At 34.8% G+C, this 22,181-nt stretch overlaps 1 protein-coding gene across 3 annotated transcripts in view; it reads right to left on the reverse strand.

Annotated features, from left to right (window-relative positions):
• Positions 1–22,181, reverse strand: part of HSPE1 (heat shock protein family E (Hsp10) member 1) — a 29,419-nt gene that overhangs the window by 4,675 nt on the left and 2,563 nt on the right. The window contains exons 1-5 of one of the 3 annotated variants that reach the window (XM_074364221.1): positions 12,576–12,725; positions 9,219–9,281; positions 5,141–5,241; positions 2,626–2,668; positions 2,101–2,187 (exon numbers count right to left, since the gene is read on the reverse strand). In XM_074364221.1, the coding sequence (XP_074220322.1) occupies positions 2,101–2,187; positions 2,626–2,668; positions 5,141–5,241; positions 9,219–9,281; positions 12,576–12,635 (354 nt within the window). In that variant the 5' untranslated portion in view covers positions 12,636–12,725. Of the gene's footprint in view, positions 1–2,100; positions 2,188–2,625; positions 2,669–5,140; positions 5,242–9,218; positions 9,282–12,215; positions 12,449–12,575; positions 12,726–22,181 lie in introns of those variants that run through there. The other 2 variants (XM_074364222.1, XM_074364223.1) reach the window with 2 other exon arrangements.

Below are 22,181 nucleotides of genomic sequence, written 5' to 3' on the forward strand. Positions count from 1 at the left end.
TAAAAAAGTAAAAAGAAACAGCTGAAACTAATTTTAATGATACAGTGCAGCAAGAATCAGTATTTCATCACTTTCTTTTTTTAAAAATTCAGAACCTTTATAGACTTTAATGTTTTTAATATACACTAAATACTGTAAAATATGTTTCTCCCTCTATAGACTTCATTCCTTTTTAAGGCTGAATAATATTCCATTCTATGCATATACCACATATTTTTAATTTACTCATCAGCTGATGGAAATTTGGCTGTTTCCATTTTTGGCTAGTGTGAATAATGTGACTGTCAGCATCAGTCCATAAGTTTTGTGTAGATATATGTTTTCATTTCTTCTCCATATATACCTAGGAGTGGAATCAGTAAGTTATGCAGTAACTCTGTGCTTATCATTTTGAGGAACTTTCAAACTGCTTTCCAAAGTGGCTACAGTATTTCACAAACCCATCAGTAATGTATAAGGGGTCCACTTTCTCCACATCTTGGCCAACACTTGTTATTATCTGTCTTTTATATTTCAGTCATTCTAGTGGGAGAAGTGTATGCCATTATGGGGGTGTGTCTTTTTTCCCATTAAAAAAATTGTGGTAAAATAAGTAACATAAAATTTGCCACTTCAACCATTTAAAAATGTACAAAAATAAACTCAAAATGGATTTAAGACTTAAATATAAGATAGGAAACCATAAAAATCCCAGAAGAAAACATAGGTAGTATGCTCTTTGGTATTGGTCTTAGCAATACTTTTTTGATTATGTCTCCCCTCAGGCAAGGAAGACAAAAGCAAATATCAACAAATGGGACTAAAACAAACTAAAAAGTTTCTGTACAGCAAAGGAAATAATCAATAAAATGAAAAGATAGCCTACTGAATGGGAGAAGATAATGTGCAAATGACATACCTGATAATATCCAAAAATATTCAAAGAACTTATATAACTCAATATAAAGAAAAACAACCAGATTAAAAAATGGCCAGAGGACCTGAATATATGTTTTCCCTACCAAAGACATACAGATGGCCAACAGACACATGAAAAGATGCTCAATATCACTAATCATCAAAGAAATACAAATCAAAACCACAATGAGATACCACCTCACACTTGTTAAGAATGACTATTATCAAAAAGACAATAAGTAAATGTTGATGAGGAGAAAAGGGAACCCTCATGCACTGTTTGAAGGAATGTAAGCTGGTGCAGCCACTAGAAAACGGTATGGAGGTTCCTCAAAAAATTAAAAATAGAACTACCATAGGATCCAGCAATTCCACTCCTGGGTATTCTTCCAAAGAAAACAAAAACACTAATTTGAAAAGCTTTATGCATCCCTATGTTCACTGCAGCATTATTTATCATAGCCAAGATATGGAAGCAACCTAAGTGTCTATCAACAAATGAATGGATAAACAAGATAAACACACACACACACACACACACACACAATGGAATACTAGTCAATCATAAAAAGGAATAAAACCTTATCATTTGCAACAACATGTATGGACTTCGAGGGTATTACACTAAGTGAAATAAGTCAGACAAAGAAAGACAAATACCACGTGATTTCACTTACATGTGGAATCTAAAAACAAAATACATGAACAAACAATAAAACAGAAAGAGTCACAGATACAGAGAACAAAGGTGGTTGCCAGAGGAGACATGGGTGGTGGGGATGAGTGAAATAGGTAAGGATGACTAAGAGTTATAAACTTCCAGTTGCAAAATGAATGAGTCACAGGGATGAAATGTACAGCATGAGGAATATTGTCAACAATATTATAATGACTTTGTATGGTGACAGACAGTAACTAGACTTATGGTGATCATTCTGTGATGCATAGAAATACTGAATCACTATGTAGTGCATATGAAACTAACATAGTGTAGGTCAATTATACTGCAATTAAAAATTTTTAAAAAGATACTAACAATAAGAAATCCTAAAATAGCACTGTGGCAGTAAACTTAAAGCAAATAACTCTAAATCAAAAGACAAAATAAGTGACCTAAAGACGCTAAAAATTTGTCTATCACTGTCTTGAAGAGATTTAGGTTATCGTGATTTTTATTAGTCATTCTAGTTCATAAATTCTTACCTCTTTTGGAGTTTTGTGAGCTGCACAAAGAAAAATCCATTGTTCAGTTGCTGTCATCTGAGTGCATGTATCTGGATGGCATTCACTCTGTTAAAAATATGTAATTTTATTGTACATAAATAAAAATAGATGGGATTTCAAAATTGTAGAATAGATAAACAAGATTATACTGTATAGCACAGGGAAATATACACAAGATCTTATGGTAGCTCACAGAGAAAAAAATGTGACAATGAATATATATATGTATGTTCATGTATAACTGAAAAATTGTGCTCTACACTAGAATTTTGACACAACATTGTAAAATGATTATAAATCAATAAAAATGTTTAAAAATGTATTATTTTATTAATATGTAAAATAATAATGAAAAAGCTTATCATTTGGGTTGCTACATTCTCATGTAAAATTCTAGAATAATTAAAAATTTGGGATAAGTCTTTGTAAGTACATTAATATACAAAATCAGGAAAAAAAAAAACAGAACTTTCAATTATAGCTTTAACTTAAAGAAAATATTACCTGAAGTTTGACAGCAAGTCCATTTAGCTCAAGACAGAATTGCCTAAAAATGTAAATATATAAATGAAAACTCTTATCTATTCTCCACATTTTTAGAATATTAATTGTAAAAACAGAATGCCATCAATATTGCCCTTCCTCCCTCATCACCATTATCAACACCATCTGAATTTACGTGGCATATTTCTTACAAAGACATATAGATTACCAAAACTAACAACCCTAATGATATTCAATATCAGAGTTCAGTGAGTTGATCACTGTTACCCAGTGGAAATTGTTAAATTTTTCTGAGAAGTAATCTGGAAATATTTATCAAGACCCTTACAAAGTGTGCATGTTTTTGCTTGTTTTGTTTGTTTTATGAGGGGGAGGTAATTAGGTTTATTCATGTTTGGAGGAGGTACTGGAGATTGATCCCTTGTGTATGCTAAGCATGTGCTCTACTGCTTGAGTTATACCCTCCAAGCCAAAGTGTATATTTTTTGACTATGTCGTTCTAACAACCTATTCTAATGAAATAATCAGAACTGCATGCAGATGTATGTACAAAGACGTTCACCCAAACTATATATATACACAAATTTTGAAACATTCTGAAGTGTTAGCAATTGGAAAGTAGTAAAATGTTGGTATTACACAAACATACAAAGGATATATGCTTATATTCACAGTAAGATTCCAGTTACATAAAAATTTATGTGTGTTTATATATCTGTATACAAACAGGTAAACAGAAAAAAGACTAGATGTTTTATACTTCTATGTATTTTATAAGCCTTGTTCTGATTATAAACATGCTTCATCTAAGAACCCTAAACATGACCAAATATAGAATATAAAACAGGAAAAGTCTGCCATAATTCTACTACCTCTTCCCAAAAGATAATTATTGTTTACATGCAAATTTGATTTTCTATGCACAGATTAAAAATATATTGGGGTAATATCATACACAATTCTGTAACTTGCTTTACTGTCACTTAATAGATCTTGGGCATTTTTTCACAATATCCTTTCCCTCTAAAATTATCAAACTGAGAATTATAGAACGATGCTTGGAATATAGTGAGGGCTCAAAAAACACTTTTGAAGAGATGAAAAATGGGGCAAATTATATGACCTTTAGATCATTTTTAGAAAGACTTGCTAATTTATATGAAAAGGCAATTAATCCTTATGTCATAAAATAACTGACTTTATGTTGTCAGAATAATGAATGTGTTCTCTCTAAAAAATCGTGTCAAAATAGTTAATCACTATTATGTTTCCTCATCAAACAAATGAGTACACTTTTGTTCCATAAATATGTAAAGCTAAAACCTACATAACTAGAATATAAAAGAGAGTTCCAAAAGGAAAAAAATCTGCATATATATGAAAGAAAAACTAGATTTACTTATTTATTTACAGTGCATTAAAATAGAAGAAAGCAAACTGAAGAGTCAAATTTTCAATCAGATGCCTAATAATAATGCTGTTCTTAGATTATAAAAATTAACACTATTTCTGAATCACCACACCATTCTCTATTGCCCCATAGCTATAAGCTGTATGCTATGTATTTTTGAGTTATTTTCTACTAAATTGTAATAAAGATGGGTGGTGATAAAGAAGATTCTCGTCTAGTCCAATCTACTTATGGCCAATAGCAAAATTAAGCTAACTGATTTGGTAGTGTTATGGGTACAACCTGTGGCAAATGGTGCAAATGTAACAGCTTCAAGTTAATTCAATACACGGCTAACACATACAGTTGTGCAGCTGAAGAGACAAGCCAAAGCTGAATTCTAGTCTACAATCTATGGTCACTAAGCTATGCATACTGGCATGGAATTACATCCACTCAGAGGAAGTGGTATCTTTTCTTAATTACAGGAGATATGACTGAAGTCATGACCCAGTTCCCATTAAAATCATAATATAATCAACCACGTTAACCAGTAACAGCAAGTATTAAATCTCAAATCAGTAACACTAAGCATGCACCCAAAAAAAAAAAAAAAAAGCCAAACTATTTTTAAAACTCTTCCTGGTCAACTATAAAGACATATACACTATAATAAAGACACAAAAGAATATATATATGTGATGTATAATACATAAATTATACAAATCAAAGTGGCTAATATTCAGAAAATAATAACAGAAGTATTAATGATAGCACCAGGACAAATGGAATATGCATGACAAAGATTTTTTAAGTTTTGTATAATAAATATTTCATAGTCTAAGTTAAATAGGGAGGAAAAGGTTTTCTTAGATCTGAAATTAAAAACTTGTAAATTAAAATGAACTCTTACTTCTTAGGAATTATGCTTATAGTGAAAAAAACCACCCTTGCTTATTTTCATCATCAATCCCATAGGTAAGCAAGTAGTTAATTTTAAAGTTGATTAAAATAAGGCAGAGGATGTATTATACTAAAGTGCTCTCCATTTTTATTTATGACTATTATATTATATTATATTACTAAAAAGTACTATAACTATTTTGTGTATCATTAAAGACCTACCTTAAATGTTCATACTTCCATACACCTTCATCTTGGCCTTCAGGTGGTTCAAGAATCTTGTCAATATTGGAACAATCTGCCCTTATGTTCTGTTGTATATACTATAAACAAAGAAGTTCTTAGAATTAATTAAAATATCACATTACATGGTAAATCTTATGGCAGTGATTACTGTTTAAAGGGCACAGAGTTTTAACTGGAGAAGATAAAAAGGTTCTGGAGATGGAGACGGTAATGGTTGCATAACACTGTGCATGTAATTAATGCCACAGAACCGTACACTTAAAAATGGCACATTTTATGTTATGTATTTTTTACTACAATTAAAAAAAAAAGTAGAGTAAACACCAAACAGAAAAACCCAAAGAAATCCATGCTCAAATACATAATCAAATTGCCAAAAAACTAAAGATACAGAAGCCAGTGAAAACATGCATGATCTACAGAATAAAGACTCAAACAAGTACAGCTTTCTCATCAGAAATCACAGAAGCCGGGAAGAAATGGAACATTTTTAAAGTGCTGAAAGAAAAGAACTGTCAGCCCAAACCTCTACAACTAACAAAAATACCCTTCAGGAATGATGATAAAATTAAAAATGTTTTCTGATGAAAGAGAACTAAGGAGAATTCCTAGCCAGCTCTAAAAGAACTGCCAAAGGAAATTCTGAAGTTCTTCAGAGAGAAGGAAAAAAATAATACCACAAGGAAACTTAGAAGGAGCAACAGAAATTATAAGTATATGGGTATATATATAAATAATAAACCATTCTCCTCTTGATTTTTAAAATATATTTGGCAGATAAAAGCAAAAAATATGATACTGTCTGACGGGGTTTTCAATGTATGTAGATGTAATATAGACAACTACAGCATAAACGGGAAGGGTAAAGGAGTCTAAATGACAATAGTTTCTACATTTCAATCAAAGTAGTAAAATATTTACTAAATAGAAAAATTAAGCATGTACTTAAGTAATCTCTAGAGAAATCATCAAAAAAATTACATAAATATTGTCAAAATTAGAGTTAAATAGAATACTAAGAATGCTCAAATAACCGTTAAAAAGGCAGAAAGGAGGGAAAAGAGAAACAAAAAAGAGGAAACAAACTGAAAACAAGTAATAAAATGGTAGATCTGAATCTATCTATCAATAACTACATTCACATTAAATGGCCTAAATACACCAGTTAAAACACAAGGACCGTGAGAAAGAACAAATATGACCCAACTACACTGTCTACAAGAAACTTACTTCAAATATAATGTTATAGGTAGGTTAAAAGTAAAAGGATGGAAAAAGATACACCACGCAAACATGTATCAAAAGAAAGCTGCAAGGAATGAAAGGTAGTTGAACATAAAAAAAAAAATTAACCAACGAAAACACTACATTAATATATAAAGGGAAAAACACAATCATCTTAATTAGTGCAGAAAAAGTTTCCGACAAAATCCAACACCCTTCATGATAAAAACACAGAAAACTAGGTGTAGAAGAGAACTCCCTCAATATGATGAAGGGCATTTGGGAAAAACCCACAGATAACATCATACTCAATGGTGAAAGATTGAAAGATTTCCTTCCAAAATCAGAAATGAGAAAAGGATGCCTGCTTTCCCCACTGCTATTCAACGCTGTATTTAATTTCCAGCCAGAGCAATTAAGTAAGAAAAAATAAATAAAACACTATCTCTAGTCACAGATGATATGATCCAATATGCAGAAACCCTAAAGAATCCACAGGGAAGCTAATAAAGCTACTAAAAGGATTCAGCAAAGTAGCAGGATCAATATATAAAAATCAGTTGTTTCTAAACACCATCAATTAACAATTCAAAAAGAAAATTAAGAAATCAATTCCATCTATAATAGTATCTGAAAGAATAAAATAAGTAGGAATAAATTTAAATAAGATTAAACACTTGTATCCTGAAAACTACAAAACACTGCTCAAAGTAATTAAAGAACACCTAAATGAAAGACATCTCATGTCCATAGAAGACTTAACATTGTTAAGATATCAATACTACTCAAAGCAATCTGCAGATTCTATACAATCTCTATTAAGCTTCCAGAACTCTTTTTTGTATAAATGGGAAAGCTGATTCTCAAATGTGTATGTAATTGCAAGGGGCACCAAATAGCCAAAATAATCTTGAAAAGAAAACAAAAGTTGGAGGATGCACACTTCTCAATTTTAAGACTTACTACAAAGCTATGGTAATAAAAAAACTGTGTAGTACTGACATAAGGATAGACATATAGACCAATGGAATTGAATACAGCAACTAGAAATAAACCCTCACATATACATATAAGGTTAAATGATATTCTTTAATCTTTTTTCTTTCCATGACAAAACCATTCAGTGAGGAAAGAATAGTCATTTTAACAATTTTTAAGTGTACATTCAATGGCATTAATTACATTCACAACGCTGTGTAACCAAAGCAAAGCCTTGGACCTCATGGCTTCACTGGTGAATTTTACTAAATATTTAAAGAACTAACACCAATCCTTCTCAAACTCTTCCACAAAATTGAAGAGAAGGGCATACTTCCTAACTGATTCTATGAGAGCAGCATTCCTGATACCAAAGCCAGACAAAGATACTCTAAGAAAATTATAAACAATATCATTTATGAACATTGATGCAAAAATCTTAGCAAACCAAATTTAGCACCAAATTACAGGGACTATACACAATGATCAAGTGGGACTTACTCCCAAAATGCAAGGATGGTTCAACATACAAAAATTGATCAATACACCATGTTAATAGCATGAAGGAAAAAAAATACATGATCATCTCAACTGGTGCAGAAAGAACATTTGACAAAATCAACATCTTTTTGTGATTAAAAACACTCAAGCTCAAACTAGAAATAAAAAGGAACTAACTCAACATAATAAAGGTCATATATGAAAAACCCACAGCAAACATCATACTCAATGTAAAAGACTGAAAGCTTTTCTCTAAGATTAGGAACAAGATAAGGATGCCTGCTGTTGCCGCTTCTACTCAAAATAGTATTGGAATTTTCAGCCAGAGCAACTAGCAAGAAAAATAAAAGGCATCCAAATTGAAAAGAAAGAAGTTAAATCTGCAAATGAAATAATCTCGTATGTAGAAAACCCTAAAGATTCCACAAAAAAATTGTTAGAACTAATACACAAATTCAACAAAGTATTAGGACAAAAACCCTGCTTTTAAAGGGAAAAATATCTGCACATTTTTCCTCTTAATTTTTGCCAATTCCTAGGCATAGATCTCCATGTTTATATTTCTGTATCCTCCACAAGATCTATCTCTTTGCTAGCCCATTAAATATTTGCTGATTGAACAATACATTCTTAAAAGGCAATGAGCAATGCCATTCACTTACCAGTACTATTCTATTTTCTGTACTAAATATCTAAATATTACAGAATCCATTCTAAAGGTTTTTAATGTTTCTGTTAAGATTATGAATTAAGTTTTTAAAACTCAAAGGATTCAACTGTATTTTTATTTTGTTTTTCAAGATCTTCAAATAACATAGTATATCCAAATAGCTATCTATTTTTATTATCTGGCTATCAAAATGAAGCCAAACAGCCTTGTTCAATATACTAGTGCACACCAACTTCAGTCATCTTTTTACCAACCTTTTAATGCAATTTTTAATAATTAGCTATGGAAATTTGAGAAGCAGCAGTAACTAACATTAAAATGTAAAGTTTAGACACGTGTTCTCAAGTATTCAGTCACCAAATGAGTATGCTATTTCTTTCTACTTATGTTATTCTAATTAAGTATTCATTTCATTTCATTTCAGTTTGAATTAAATTCATTCTAAAATCAAATTTTATACCCTAATTTGGTACATATTAACAGGTAATAAAATGTATTTAAGTCTAATTATAGTTTAATATGCCATCATAAAACAAAATGAGGTTTGATAAAAGTTTTAAACAGGCATCTCATTAATTCCATGGATTGTGGCTGTGCAAAAAAAGGTATGAATACTTAACTATACCAAGAGAGATAAAATGCTTAGGTTACTGGAGTTGAGAAAGAAACTGTTGTTATTACCTGCTGAACAGCTAGTGTACTGTCCATTTCATCAAAGGATTCATCAGGCCAATTATAGAAATCCTATAAAAAAAATTCATAGTTAAAGCACATACCAAATTACAAAGAAGATGCAATACTAGTATGATTAGCTTCAATTCTTAATAAAGATCCAAAGTTATACTAGAAGAGAAGAAAAGCTCTCCTATTATAAACAATGTGATTATTAATGAATACATTAAAGGAATTTTATGCTATGTTTTTAAATGAACACCAAGATTTCATTTAATTGAACAAGTTACATTTTTTCAACCACAAATCCCTCAAATATGGCTCCTTTCATGTATTACTTAACTGATGAAATAAGTCTATCACTTTTTTTGTTCACAGTGGTTAAATATCTTTCCAAAAGTTACAATGCAAAAAAAAATAAAATAAAATAAAAAAAAATCCCCAGGCACCAAAACACTGAATCAGTTTTTATCTAAAGAGAACAGCTAGAGTTAAAAATAGCTACTATCCCTTCAGTATTATTTAAACAGACATTATAAATTATAATTCCAACTCCAAATGGTATTTTAAATATTTAAATCAAAATATGAGCTCCATCAAAAAGTAGCCATCCAAATCAAACAATCTTCTTTTAAGAGAGATATTTTTGTGGATCACCTTGCACTGGTTCCAAATTCTTCTATAAAAAGTTCAGTTCACAGGCATTCCCCTAAGTGGTTAAGAATCTTTACATTTGACTGATTTTTCAGCAGTTTACCTATACATTCTTAAAAGGTGCACAATGTTTAACAATTGTAAGTATTCAACAAATGTCTAAGGGAAAACTAGGGGAAAAGGTAGTAGTAAGGCAATGATCTATAACCCTGTATCAATAAACATGGGTAAGTCTACAAATATCTAGAGCAAAAACTGGAGCAAATTGGAGAATACAGTGTATGATACCACATGAATAAAAATTTAAGAAAGTGCAAAGCATACTTATGATAATGTATATTTCAATAAAAGTATAAAGGAAAGAGAAGAAATGATAATCACCATTACTGGCTGAGAATGGATAGAAGACAAAAGAATGTCGTACAGAGGGATTCAACTATATCAGTAATGTCTTAGTTCCGAGGGTAGGTGATGGGTATGATGTACGTTTTCAAGTGTCTTAAACATTTCACATCTATTTTTTTTAATAGTTGCCTTATCTGAATGAAAATGAACTACCTTTATTTTTACATGTTGGGAAATAAAAATAACTTCCTAGAGATTGTTCCAGGATGTCTTTTCCTAGATATCACCTACATATTATTAAAAAGTAGTTTTAAAATTCTTCCTTTCTGGTTTGTAGTAAAAATGTTTCTATCAATATAGCTTGCCTATTTTTTTGTTTTAAAAAAATCAAAATAGTTTGTAGAATATTTTGTTTTCAAAATATTAGAAAACACATATAGTAGTACACAGAAAAGATGTCTGAAAAGTTAATTAGAAATTAAATGCTTTGCCTCATAACTGTGATATACTTTAAACACTTACAACAGGTGCCAAAACTCCAGCTTAATGAACATTCTCATCTATTTCAAACATTTGTTGAAAACCAACTATGTGCCTATATCCCAATCTAACCAATTTAAAAAAGTAAGTAGGAAGATATTCTACTTACTCTATTTTAGTTCTAAATAAATCATTTTAGAATAGACCCATTTCATTGAAGGAAATCAGTGTGAAAGACAAGGGATAGGACTGAATGCTACTTAAGCAGTTCTTTTTTTTTTTAGTCCCAACCTTTTCTGCTGTATTTTACTTAACAACATTAATCTATGACAATGTGGAAAAAAAGCAAAGGAGCTTTCTTATATGTGACTTATTCATAACAGAGCAAACAGATGTGTTAACAATACTGACTTAAAATACATGATTTTGTAACCTTTCAAAATTAAGAACTTTTGAGTAAAAATGGGTAACTCTCAGAATGTGAGTACAGAAGTCCATTTATGAATACAAAAATATAAAGTTGATCACTTAAAAGAATCGGAAGCAATGTTTCCACAGAATACGAAGTAAAGTTATCTGAGAAAAGTTTATAAAGAAAGAAATTTTGGAAAAGTTAAAAAGAAAGCATAATAATATATAAATTCTTAGTACTACCACAAAACTGCCACTGTAAGTAAATGACATAGGTGACTCTATAAAGACTTTCAGACTAAACTCTAAAATTCAGAAATAGAAGTAACTTGTTAAAGAGAAAAGGTCACTAGTGAACTAAGAATTTGGAGACTACAAACGCAGTCTAATCTGTGGGCTTGTTTCCTTATGTGTAATATGGATATGGGAAGATGTCTGGGATCTAAAAGTCCCCTTTGAAAGGACTCCCTTTCCAAATTCTGTGCAAGATATTAAAATCTATTCTCTAGCATACGGTGATAGCTCCATGGCTCTTTCTTATTTTTTTTTTCACTTACAGGATCATTTTTTCTTTAAAATTACATTTTAACACACCTCTTCTGCCTTTAGAACATCTAGCTAACAGCAAGCCATTTCACCTGGCAGATTAATAAAAGGAAGTCTAAACGTCTATTTGATTTTAAAGAATGAGGCATCCCGTCTTTCGCAAATCCCGACTCAATACCTAAACGTACCTAAACGAGCACCAATTCACCCCCACGCACAGCCCTACTAAAAGTTGATATGATTATACGATTATCTTCAGTTCATTTCCTATGCTTCACACCTAATAACAAAGAAATTCATAAGGAATGACATCTAACAAGTCACAACCTGATGATAAAACCTGCTGGACCAGAGAACAGCCGCGGCGAGAAGTGGTCAAAAGGAAGCAGCAGGAGGAGGAGGATAAAGTATATTATCGACTCCCAGATCCGGCTAGACAAGTTGGATGGCAGAGGTCGGGCACGTCACAAGCCAGGTAGGGACTGGAAGCTAGGACGAGGTGGACTGTGTTTACACCCCTCCCTCCCACATCCGGAGCCTCAACCCTCACAGAACCCCCGGGGTCTCCACCTGGCCGTCCGCGCCCCTCCGACGCTGGTCAGCTGAGGATCCGAGGAGAAGCCAGAACAAACAGTCGCTGCTGACACAATCCCAGCCCACGGCCTCGGCGGCCCGCACGCGCCGCTCACGCCCACCCTCAAGTCAGGGCTCCGCAGGCCTCGCGGGCCGCCAGTGCCGCCGCTGCCTCAGGCAAACCGAGGGGCCGAGGCTCCGGAAGAGCAGGCCGGGCACCAGTGCCCCCGCCCGCCGGCCGCCCCGGCCCAACCTCCTCCCAGAGGAATCCACCGTCCAGGTGCGGAGCGGCACGGCGCGGCGCGGCACGGCTCGGCACCAAGAGGCCCCCCTCCAGCAAAGGTGCAGAGACAGTACCTGAGCCTTGGTGCCCGGCCTGTTCCGCCTCAGCACTGCCGTCCCCTCCGCCATGACCATAGTGCCAGAATCTGGGCGGCTGGAGTCGGTACCCGGATGTAGGGGGACGGCTGCCTGCGCGGGAGGCGGGGCGGAGCGGCGCTTGTGGCCTGGGCGCCGGGGAGGGGTGGCTGCTGACGGCACAGCCGTAGCCCGCGCGGAGCAGGGCGGGAGGACCGGGGGGAGTCCGGGAAAGGGCCGGCTGACGGAGGGAGGGGGACAAGAGAAGGAACAGCCGACGCCTCACGGGCGGCTGCTGGAGGTAGGGAAAGATCTGGCCTCCGCGGCCAAGAGCGGCTGCCGAGTAAGCCTGCAGTCTGGCGCAGAGGGCTACCGAATGAATGTGCAAGGCCGGCGTTGACGCATCTCCTTGGGCTTTGTTAGTCACTCTGGAAGGACAGAGTTTGCACAATGGCGACCCTTTCAGTAAACCCTTGTGCAGGCGACTACATAGAGAAGCATAATTCTGTTCCGAAGTCCGCCTAGGCATGCAAAGTGGGAAACAGGCCAGCAGTCTGGGAAGATTCCACAGACCCTGCCTGAAATCGACCCAATCTCAAATCAGACTGGAGTTTAGAGTGTCAAATGATATTTCTGCCATCCGCTGACTTCAAAGCCAAGGACCTTTTCAATGACAAGTTAGTTTATGTAGATAAAAGACCCACATGCCAATTATCTGAGCTAGAGTGGACACTTGATATTGTGCGTTAAGCAGACAAAATTAGCTTGTAATTTTTGCAAATCAGAAGCAGAAGGAGAAAATGAATGCCCCTTGAAAGACGGTGGGAGTTGTACATCTCACAAGTTTCCAAATTTCTTCTGTTGCAAGTTTTAATTGTTCTCTTAAGTCATGAACTAACGGACGTTTTGGCAAACATTTTTGTTTCCTGCTTAGAAGCTTTAAACCTTTGAACTAGGATGAGGGAGGCTTTCGGTTACCGGATGGAAAGACAGTTCAAAGGGCAAAGAGTACATACAGAAGGGTGATTTCCAAGAGAGCAAACTATCAGATATCCCATCACATACAGTTAACGGTGTATTGAAAATGCTAAGAGTAGAGCTACGGTCACAGATAGCCTCCAAAGATGGAAGGGAGGCGTGAAGGAGAAGTTGGTTCAAATGAGTGAGTGCAAAACTGAGTAACTGTCAGTGACTTGGAACTTTGTTCAAAGGTGTTTAACAATAGGAAGTCTACCTGCCTTTAAGATTCCCTCTTTCTAGAAGATGTAGAAACTGGTAACTTTTCAAGAGGAAGGACTTAATCCCATCACTACCTCCTAGATATCAGAAGATTTATTCATTAAACAAATATTTATTAAGCTCTACTACCTATTCGGCTCTGAGGTACAAGTATGAAAAGGCCCCGTCCTTAACTATAAGTTTCTTAGAGTCTAGTAATGGAGACAGTCATGCAAATCACTAATTCTCTTACTAAATACAGTGAGAAACTAAGATAAGTAGTACCTAAATGTTCCCTCCCTAAGAGAGTTATGGGTGGGTCTGTGGAGAGCAGAGTCCTAGGTAGGCCCCCCCACCTTACTTACTCCAATGATTAAGTTACAATGTCGCAGACTGTGTGGTGCTGTCCCGGAGCTGTAAAAATCAGTTACCTATAGTTGAAGGAGCTTATCTTAAATATTCCTGTAAGTCCAGGTTTGTAAGTTTCAGCCCACCTGAAAAGAACAAGAGAAAAAGTGCCTAAGGAGGTACTAAATTCAGGAACAAAATACGCATTTGTCTCTTTGAAAAGTCCAGCAAAGTTGTACTGTGATGTCAATTTTGGCCTTGTTTACAGGAAGAACTTTGCTTTTTATGGTTGAAATGTTTCTAGCTCATAACCTTCACATTTTAATGCCTCTGTCAGTCTGCACATTGTGACCTCCAAACAAAAACAGTTTTATAACCAGGATTAATTTAGCAGGGAGGAGGAGGAGAAGAAAAAAAGAACATGATCTGTAATAACTGTTACATGTAATAATGGGTTACTTGAATATTTCGGTGATAGAAGGAGTAGTCTTTTTAAAGGAAATAGAGACAAGTGGAAATAACTCTGGTTGAGATTCAGAAAATCTAAGTTCTTGTGCCTGTTGACTGTAAGACTTTGAACAATCTATCAAATAAAAGGATTTTTTTTAAATGAAAATAGTGCATGGCATTTCCTTCCTTCTCCTCACAGAGTATGAAAGCGAATATAAAGGTAAATATTTCTGGAATCTTTTAAAGTTTTGGCAGAAAATACTTTGTAAACCCAAAGTATCATAAATAATTTCAAAAATGTGCATCCAGTATGAAAATCTCTTTGGGGACTTTTAAAATCCAAGTAAAATAGTGAATGCCCATTGTGTGTAAGGCACTGAGCAAGTGCTGAGAGACATGACTAAGATGTATAATCTCCTTTCCTTTAAAAGCTTAAAAATAAAGGGGAAAGGAAGATATATGGATTACTACACTACAAAACAAAATGTCTTAAGTATTAAGCAGCCCCTGTTGGTTGCCTACTTGCCATTCGTTCCCCTTCACACATGTTCTTTGCAAAAATACTTTGCTCTTGCTCAGTATCCATCTCTCCCTATATGACTATGGAAAGGTAAAACCATTTCTAGCTGAGGTTAAATCCTTATTGGCCTAAGCCAACATTTAAAGGATGGGCATGTGACTCCATTTTAATCTAAAGAGATAAGAAAAGGCACCTGGAGCATTTGGGGGAAAGGTTTTCTTGCTCCTGAAGAAATACTAATAGAGATAGCCTCTTTTTTCTGCCAGTGAACCTTGTCAAGTCTGAAGCTGCATCAACCATCTTGACTTGAAAGAAGGCAGCCTAAGAACAAAGCTGACAGACTGAATGATGCATAAAGTAGTTGAAATGTGCCTTAAAGTAGCATTTATCTGAGATGCAGGAGATTTCATTCCTCCAAGTAAAGTTGAAGCAGCAGTGAAGTATGGAGATGTACGTTCATAGCTGAAAAAATTAGTTACATTGTATGTGTGGTTATATACGTTTTCAACATATTATTTGAAAATTAACTTCTCTTTATGAAACTTGTTATGGACAATTTTTTTGGATTTACAAAGTTCAAACTAAGACAACTTTGACTACAAATAAGTGAGATACTGAACTCCCACAGCACTTCATTCTCCTCTCTGGAATTCTAGAATATTTGACCAATTGGTGATTGTTGTAGCCAGCTGCCAGGATGTCCCCAGTGATCATTATCTCCTGGGATTTACATCTTTGTGTGGTTCTCTCTCACATTGAATAGGGTTGATCTGTTTAACCAACAGAACACTGTGAAAATGATGTCGTGTGACTTGTCATAAAAGACATTGTGGTTCTACTTTACCCTCTTAGCTTACCTGCCCTGGGTGAGAAAGCTGTCATGTGTGAGGACCCTCAAGCAGCCTGTAAGGGATCTGCATGGTGGGGAACCGAAGCTCACACCAAGCAAGCATTGCCCTCCCAGCGTAAGTGTCCATCTTGTAAGTAAAATCTCCAGCTCCAGTCAAACCTCTGGATGATGGCAGCCTCACAAAAGACCCCAAACTAGGATCACCCGAATAAGCTGCCCCCAGATTTCTGAACTACATATACTGTGTGAGACGCTTATTGTTGTTTTAAGCCACTAAGTTTGGGATGATTTGTTATGCAGCAATGGATAACTAATACAGCAATTCCTGAATTTTCAGGAAGGGAAGAGGTGATCAGAAGAGATAAGTCACAACAGACTATTATGGTTTCCTTGTTCAATAGGATACTCTCATTAACTTAGCAGCATTCTCGACTTTTATTTTCTTGATGACACTAATCTCTAAAATTACGCAATTTTTTTTAGGGGAGAGGGTAATTAGGTTTATTTCTTTACTTATTTTTTAAGTGGAGGGATTGGGGATTGAATCCATGACCTTGTGCATGCTAGGCAGGCACTCTACCTCTGAGTTATCCCCTCCTCCTGTCTAAAATTATGCTATTAATTTAGTTGTTTACTTCTGCCTCCTCCATTTATTCATCCCTTATCTCCAGGGCCTAAGGCAGTGCCTGACACATGTTAAAAAAAAAATGAATGGCATAAAAATACTATAACAAACTGGCCTTTTAAAGTGACAAGCCAGATAAGTATCCACTACTGTTTCTTCCAAGTCAAGTCTCCAGGCTAACTAAGACCAAAAGAGCATTTTGTAAGAGTTAGGCTAAATTTTTTTTTAACATTTTTTTATTGAGTTATAGTCATTTTACAATGTTGTGTCAAATTTCAGTGTAGAGCACAATTTTTGTTATACATGAACATACATGTATTTATTATCACTTTTTTTTTGCTGTGAGCTACCAGAGATCTTGTATATATTTCCCTGTGCTATACAGTATAATCTTGTTTATCTATTCTACACTTTGAAATCCCAGTCTCTCCCTTCCCACCCTCCGCCCCCTTGGCAACCACAAGTTTGTATTCTATGTCTATAAGTCTGTTTCTGTTTTATATTTATGATTTTTTTTTTTTAGATTCCACATATGAACGATCTCATATGTTATTTTTCTTTCTTTCTGGCTTACTTCATTTAGAAAGACATTCTCCAGGAACATCCATGTTGCTGCAAATGGCGTTATGTTGTTGGTTTTTATGGCTGAATAGTATTCCATTGTATAAATATACCACAACTTCTTTATCCAGTCATCTGTTGATGGACATTTAGGCTGTTTCCATGTCTTGGCTATTGTAAATAGTGCTGCTATGAACATTGGGGTGCAGGTGTCATTTTGAAGTAGGGTTCTTTCTGGATATATGCCCAGGAGCGGGATTCCTGGGTCATATGGTAAGTCTATTCCTAGTCTTCTGAGGAATCTCCATACTGTTTTCCACAGTGGCTGCACCAAACTGCATTCCCACCAGCAGTGTAGGAGGGTTCCCTTTACTCCACAGCCTCTCCAGCATTTGTCGTTTGTGGACTTTTGAATGATGGCCATTCTGACTGGTGTGAGGTGATACCTCATTGTAGTTTTGATTTGCATTTCTCTGATAATTAGTGATATTGAGCATTTTTTCATGTGCCTATTGATCATTTGTATTTCTTCCTTGGAGAATTGCTGTTTAGGTCTTTTGCCCATTTTTGGATTGGGTTGTTTGTTTTTTTCTTATTAAGTTGTATGAGCTGCTTACATATTCTGGAGATCAAGAAGTTAGGCTAAATTTTAACATGTCTTAAAGAGCTACACTTAATCTGTAAAAAGGAAGAGGGGTTGGATCCATTCTTTGTCTCTTATAACAGGAAAATCTCCAGATAAAGCCAAGATTGGAAAATAAAAACCCAAACTATGAAAATACCTAAAGAAACCATGAAAGAACCTTAAAGTACTGGAGAAGACCTTTCAGAGTTTGACATAATAACCAGAAGCTATAAAGGGAAACATTTATTTATTCAGTTATACCAAAGTGACTTCTACAAGTTCAAAGCATAAACAAAATCAAAGACAAAATGATGAACTGGAGGAAAAAGCTTATCACAAAGGACCAATTTCCCTGATAAATAAAGATATCACACAAATCATAAAAGTCAAGTCACCCACTAGAAAAATGAGCCAAAGACATTAACACTCAATAGGAACAGTCAGTTAACAGTAAAGGAAATAGAGATGGCTCTTAAAACACGAGTTGTTCACCTTCATTCATAATGACAAATTATCAGTTTGGCAAAATAAAAACTGTATAATATCCTGTATTATTGAGAGTGGGAAGAAATCAGCAGTCTTACATTTGCTGATAGGACTATTAATTGATAAAACTAATACAAATGTGCAACTTGGAGAAATGTGTGTACGTATGTGATAAAAGTCCACAAACACTTTGACATAGCAGTTACATGCCTAACAATTTATCTTACAGATATACTTGTTCACATGTGCAAAAAATTTATGAAAAATTTTATTTATTGCAGAAGTATTTCTATTAGCATAAGAATAGAATTTAAATATCCATCAATGGGAAACACCTAAATAAATTTTGGCTTATCCATATAATGAAACATCATACAGCTATAAAGAGAATGAAAAAGCTTTTTTATGTACTTTATAGATTAATTCTAAAAACAAATTGTTAATACAAAAAAAGCCAGGTGCCAAATGGAGTGTATGAAATGTTATTTTATTCTTAAAAGGAAAAAATGTATTTTTTATATACATAGAATACATATACACACAAATACTTATGTATACATAAAACACCCCTGAAAGGAAGAATATAAACTGTTACATTATTTGCCTCCAGAGATGGAACTGTGTGGCTGGGGCACAGAGATGGGAAGGCCTCTTTCAGTGTATATCCTTTTGAATTTTTAACTACATACATGTTATCTAAGTAAAATTAAAGTTTGGGAAGAAAATAACAGACTTCACTAAAAATGTTAGGGACATCTACAGCCCTCCTATTACAGCTAATACTTAAACTAAGAGGGGTTAGGATTTGTCAAATGTCACAAAACCAGTATGTAAGCAACACAGGATCCAGATCCTAGGTTTGAGTGGGCTCTCTCATACAGATTGCTTAAGAGTGAAGGAAAACATTTAAATACTCTTTATGTAAATAAATCAAAAGTTCAAAATTCATTTTGGTGTGGGTGCAGGGAAAACAGCAATTAACTTGCTGGATAAGGCATGACTTAGTATAATGCTGGAGAGCAATCTGGCAGTCCATACTGAGAAGCTTAAGTGCTCACAGCCATCTAAGTGTATTGTTGAAAAAGTATGGGGAAGAAATGCCATATAAAACTTAAAAATTTTATTATTTATATTGAAAACAGTGTGGAATAGAGATCAATGGAACAGACTACAAAATCCAGAAATATGTTTATTTAAAAATTTAATGTATGATAAAAGTGACATCTCAAATTTTGGAGCAGGGGAGTGGTGGTAGGGAAGAATGGATACTCCAATAAAGTTGAGAAAAGATAATCATTGGTTTAAAAAACCAAAGTGAGACATATACTATACACTAAAATTATGGATCAATGAATAACTTAAATTTTCAAAAGAATGAGATTTGACTAGCAATAAACAAAAACTGCACATCAAATTAGGAAACAAATGTGACAAGTTCATATCTCTGTTACATAAAACCTTATGATCCATGTTGGTGGGAAAGCAAAATGGCGTAGCCACCATGCAAAGCAGTATAGAGGATCCTCAGAAAGTTAATAGAACTACCATAGTAGTGGAATTCAGCAATTCCACTTCTGGGTATTTATCTAAAAGAATTGAAATCAGAATCTCAAAGGGATACTAGCACTTTTGTGTAAACTGCAGCACTATTCACAATAGCCAAGATGTGGATGCCTAAATGTCCATCTACTGGTTAGAGAAAATGTGGTGTACACATACAATGGAATATTATTCAGCCTTAAAAAAGGCAATCCTGCAATATTTGGCAACATGGATGAACCTTGAGGACACTATGCTAAGTGAAATAAACCAATCACAGAAGGTCAAATCCTGCATTCCACTTACATGAAGTATCTAAAATAGTCAAACTTGTGGAAGGAGAAGAGTAGAAGGGTGGAGGTCAGGGACTGGAGGAAGGGTACATTGGGAATTGCTAATCAACAGGCATAAAGTTTCAGTTAAGCAAGATGAAAAAGTTCCAGGTATCTACTGTACAACACTTATCTATAGTAGATAGAATAGCTCCCTGGTAATTTTTAGTCTCAATTTCCCAAATTTTTTGTGTAGAATAGTGGAAGGCAGACTTGGAAGTCAGACAAACCTAAGTTCAATTCCAACCTATGACTTAAAGTTTGTGTCAGCTTGAGCAAGTTATTCGACTTCTCTGTGCATCATTCACCTATAAAGCAAAGAACATCTGCCTCAAAGGATTGCTATGACTACAGTTTAGCAAGATTATATGGTAAGTGTTTAAAACAATGCCTGGCAAGTGCTCAAAAAATGGTAATGTTATCATGAAAATTCCAGTCAGAATTTTATCTATTTTGTTTTCCTTACTATTTTTCTGTTGAGGTGAATGACATGCTTTTCAAAAACATATGGTTCCACACCCCTAAATTCCTCATTTTTGGCCCAAATTATCTCATGCCAAAACTCTTGCCCATATTAGGCAAGACTCACTCTAAAATTGTATCTTTAGCAATTCTTCTAGACAAGCATCACAGGACTTCTGTGATACAAAAAATTCTCCCATCCCTCTGACTTACATTGTGGATGGAGTCCTGAAGTTTCAAGTATACCAAGTAATTCCAAGGACAAACCAAGATTCACAAACTGTCATTTTAGATCTCAAAACTCACTTATTTTTTGGGGTTTTGGGAAAACATAATCATGGCCTTTGGACTGGATTCCTAACTGCAATTTACCAGCCACATGGCCTTGAACAAGTTTCCTCATCTCTGAGTCAGTTTTCTCACTGGTGAAATAGAGGGTAAATTGTGCTTACAAGGTTATGACGTGCCTGGGGCACAGTAAGAAACTGATGACCAACTCTGGATCTGTGAAAATAGAGCTTTTAATCTTTTATCTAAATATAACAAAAACCTTAGTTTACCAAATGGCACTAACATATAAGTACACATAAATACTACTTTACTGATGGGGACATAGCCAAAAATGGAGACTTTTATTCCATGCCACTTAAAATTTCATTTAGAGTTCAATTACACAATTTAAATATGGGAAACAACTTTTAAGACATGATCATCAACTAGCTTGTAAGGAACCAAAACTAGGAAATAAATTTTGACTGCCAAGGCAGAAAATAGCTGGTAGCCAAGTAGTCAAGTTTAGGGTCTGGCAATCGACTCTCGTGTAGGACTCTCTACATTCAAATCTTAATTCTCCCTAGCTGCTATAGCTCAATCAAGCTATTTTATCCAGTTCTGTGATTCAGTTTCCTATATGTTAAATTCAACAAATTTTATACTTGATACCTACTAATTGGCAGACACTTTAGGTACCACCCCCACCCCCACAGTGGTTATCACCAAGGTTGAAATTACAACTATCAAGTGCTTAGAATTAGCTGACAAAGTAGCAGAGACCATATAAGATGAAGTTTTAGCATCTGCAGGTGGACATGTCCAAATCCTGGCTTTGTCACTTCCTACTGAGTATTTCCAGTTATTACTTAACTCCTCTGTGCCTCATCTTCCAGATGGGAATTATAGTACCTACATCTTATGTTTAAAAATTAAACCAACTGATACATGCAAAAATACCCACAACAGTTGCCAACACCTGGAAAACCCTCCTGAAGTGTTAGCTGTAAATACTATCACAGTGCCTAGCTGGCATACAGAAGGCACTCAGCCAATGGGACCTACTATATACTCTGCCTTGGATTTTTTGTTAAGTAGACTAAGTAGTAATATTGTTTTAAAAACTGGAAATGTTCATTAAGTTTTTCAAAATATAGATTTCATAAATGAAGAACTATACTTAAATGTTTGTTATGTATGAAATTAGAATGTCACTACTTGTCTTTCTTAAGTGTCAATCTGTGGCTTTGTATCAGCATCAAGTATATATATATATATATATATATATATATATATATATATATATATAAAAGCTAAACT

The sequence above is a fragment of the Camelus bactrianus genome, chromosome 5 (assembly GCF_048773025.1).
Source record: "Camelus bactrianus isolate YW-2024 breed Bactrian camel chromosome 5, ASM4877302v1, whole genome shotgun sequence".
NCBI classification, from domain to species: domain Eukaryota; kingdom Metazoa; phylum Chordata; class Mammalia; order Artiodactyla; family Camelidae; genus Camelus; species Camelus bactrianus.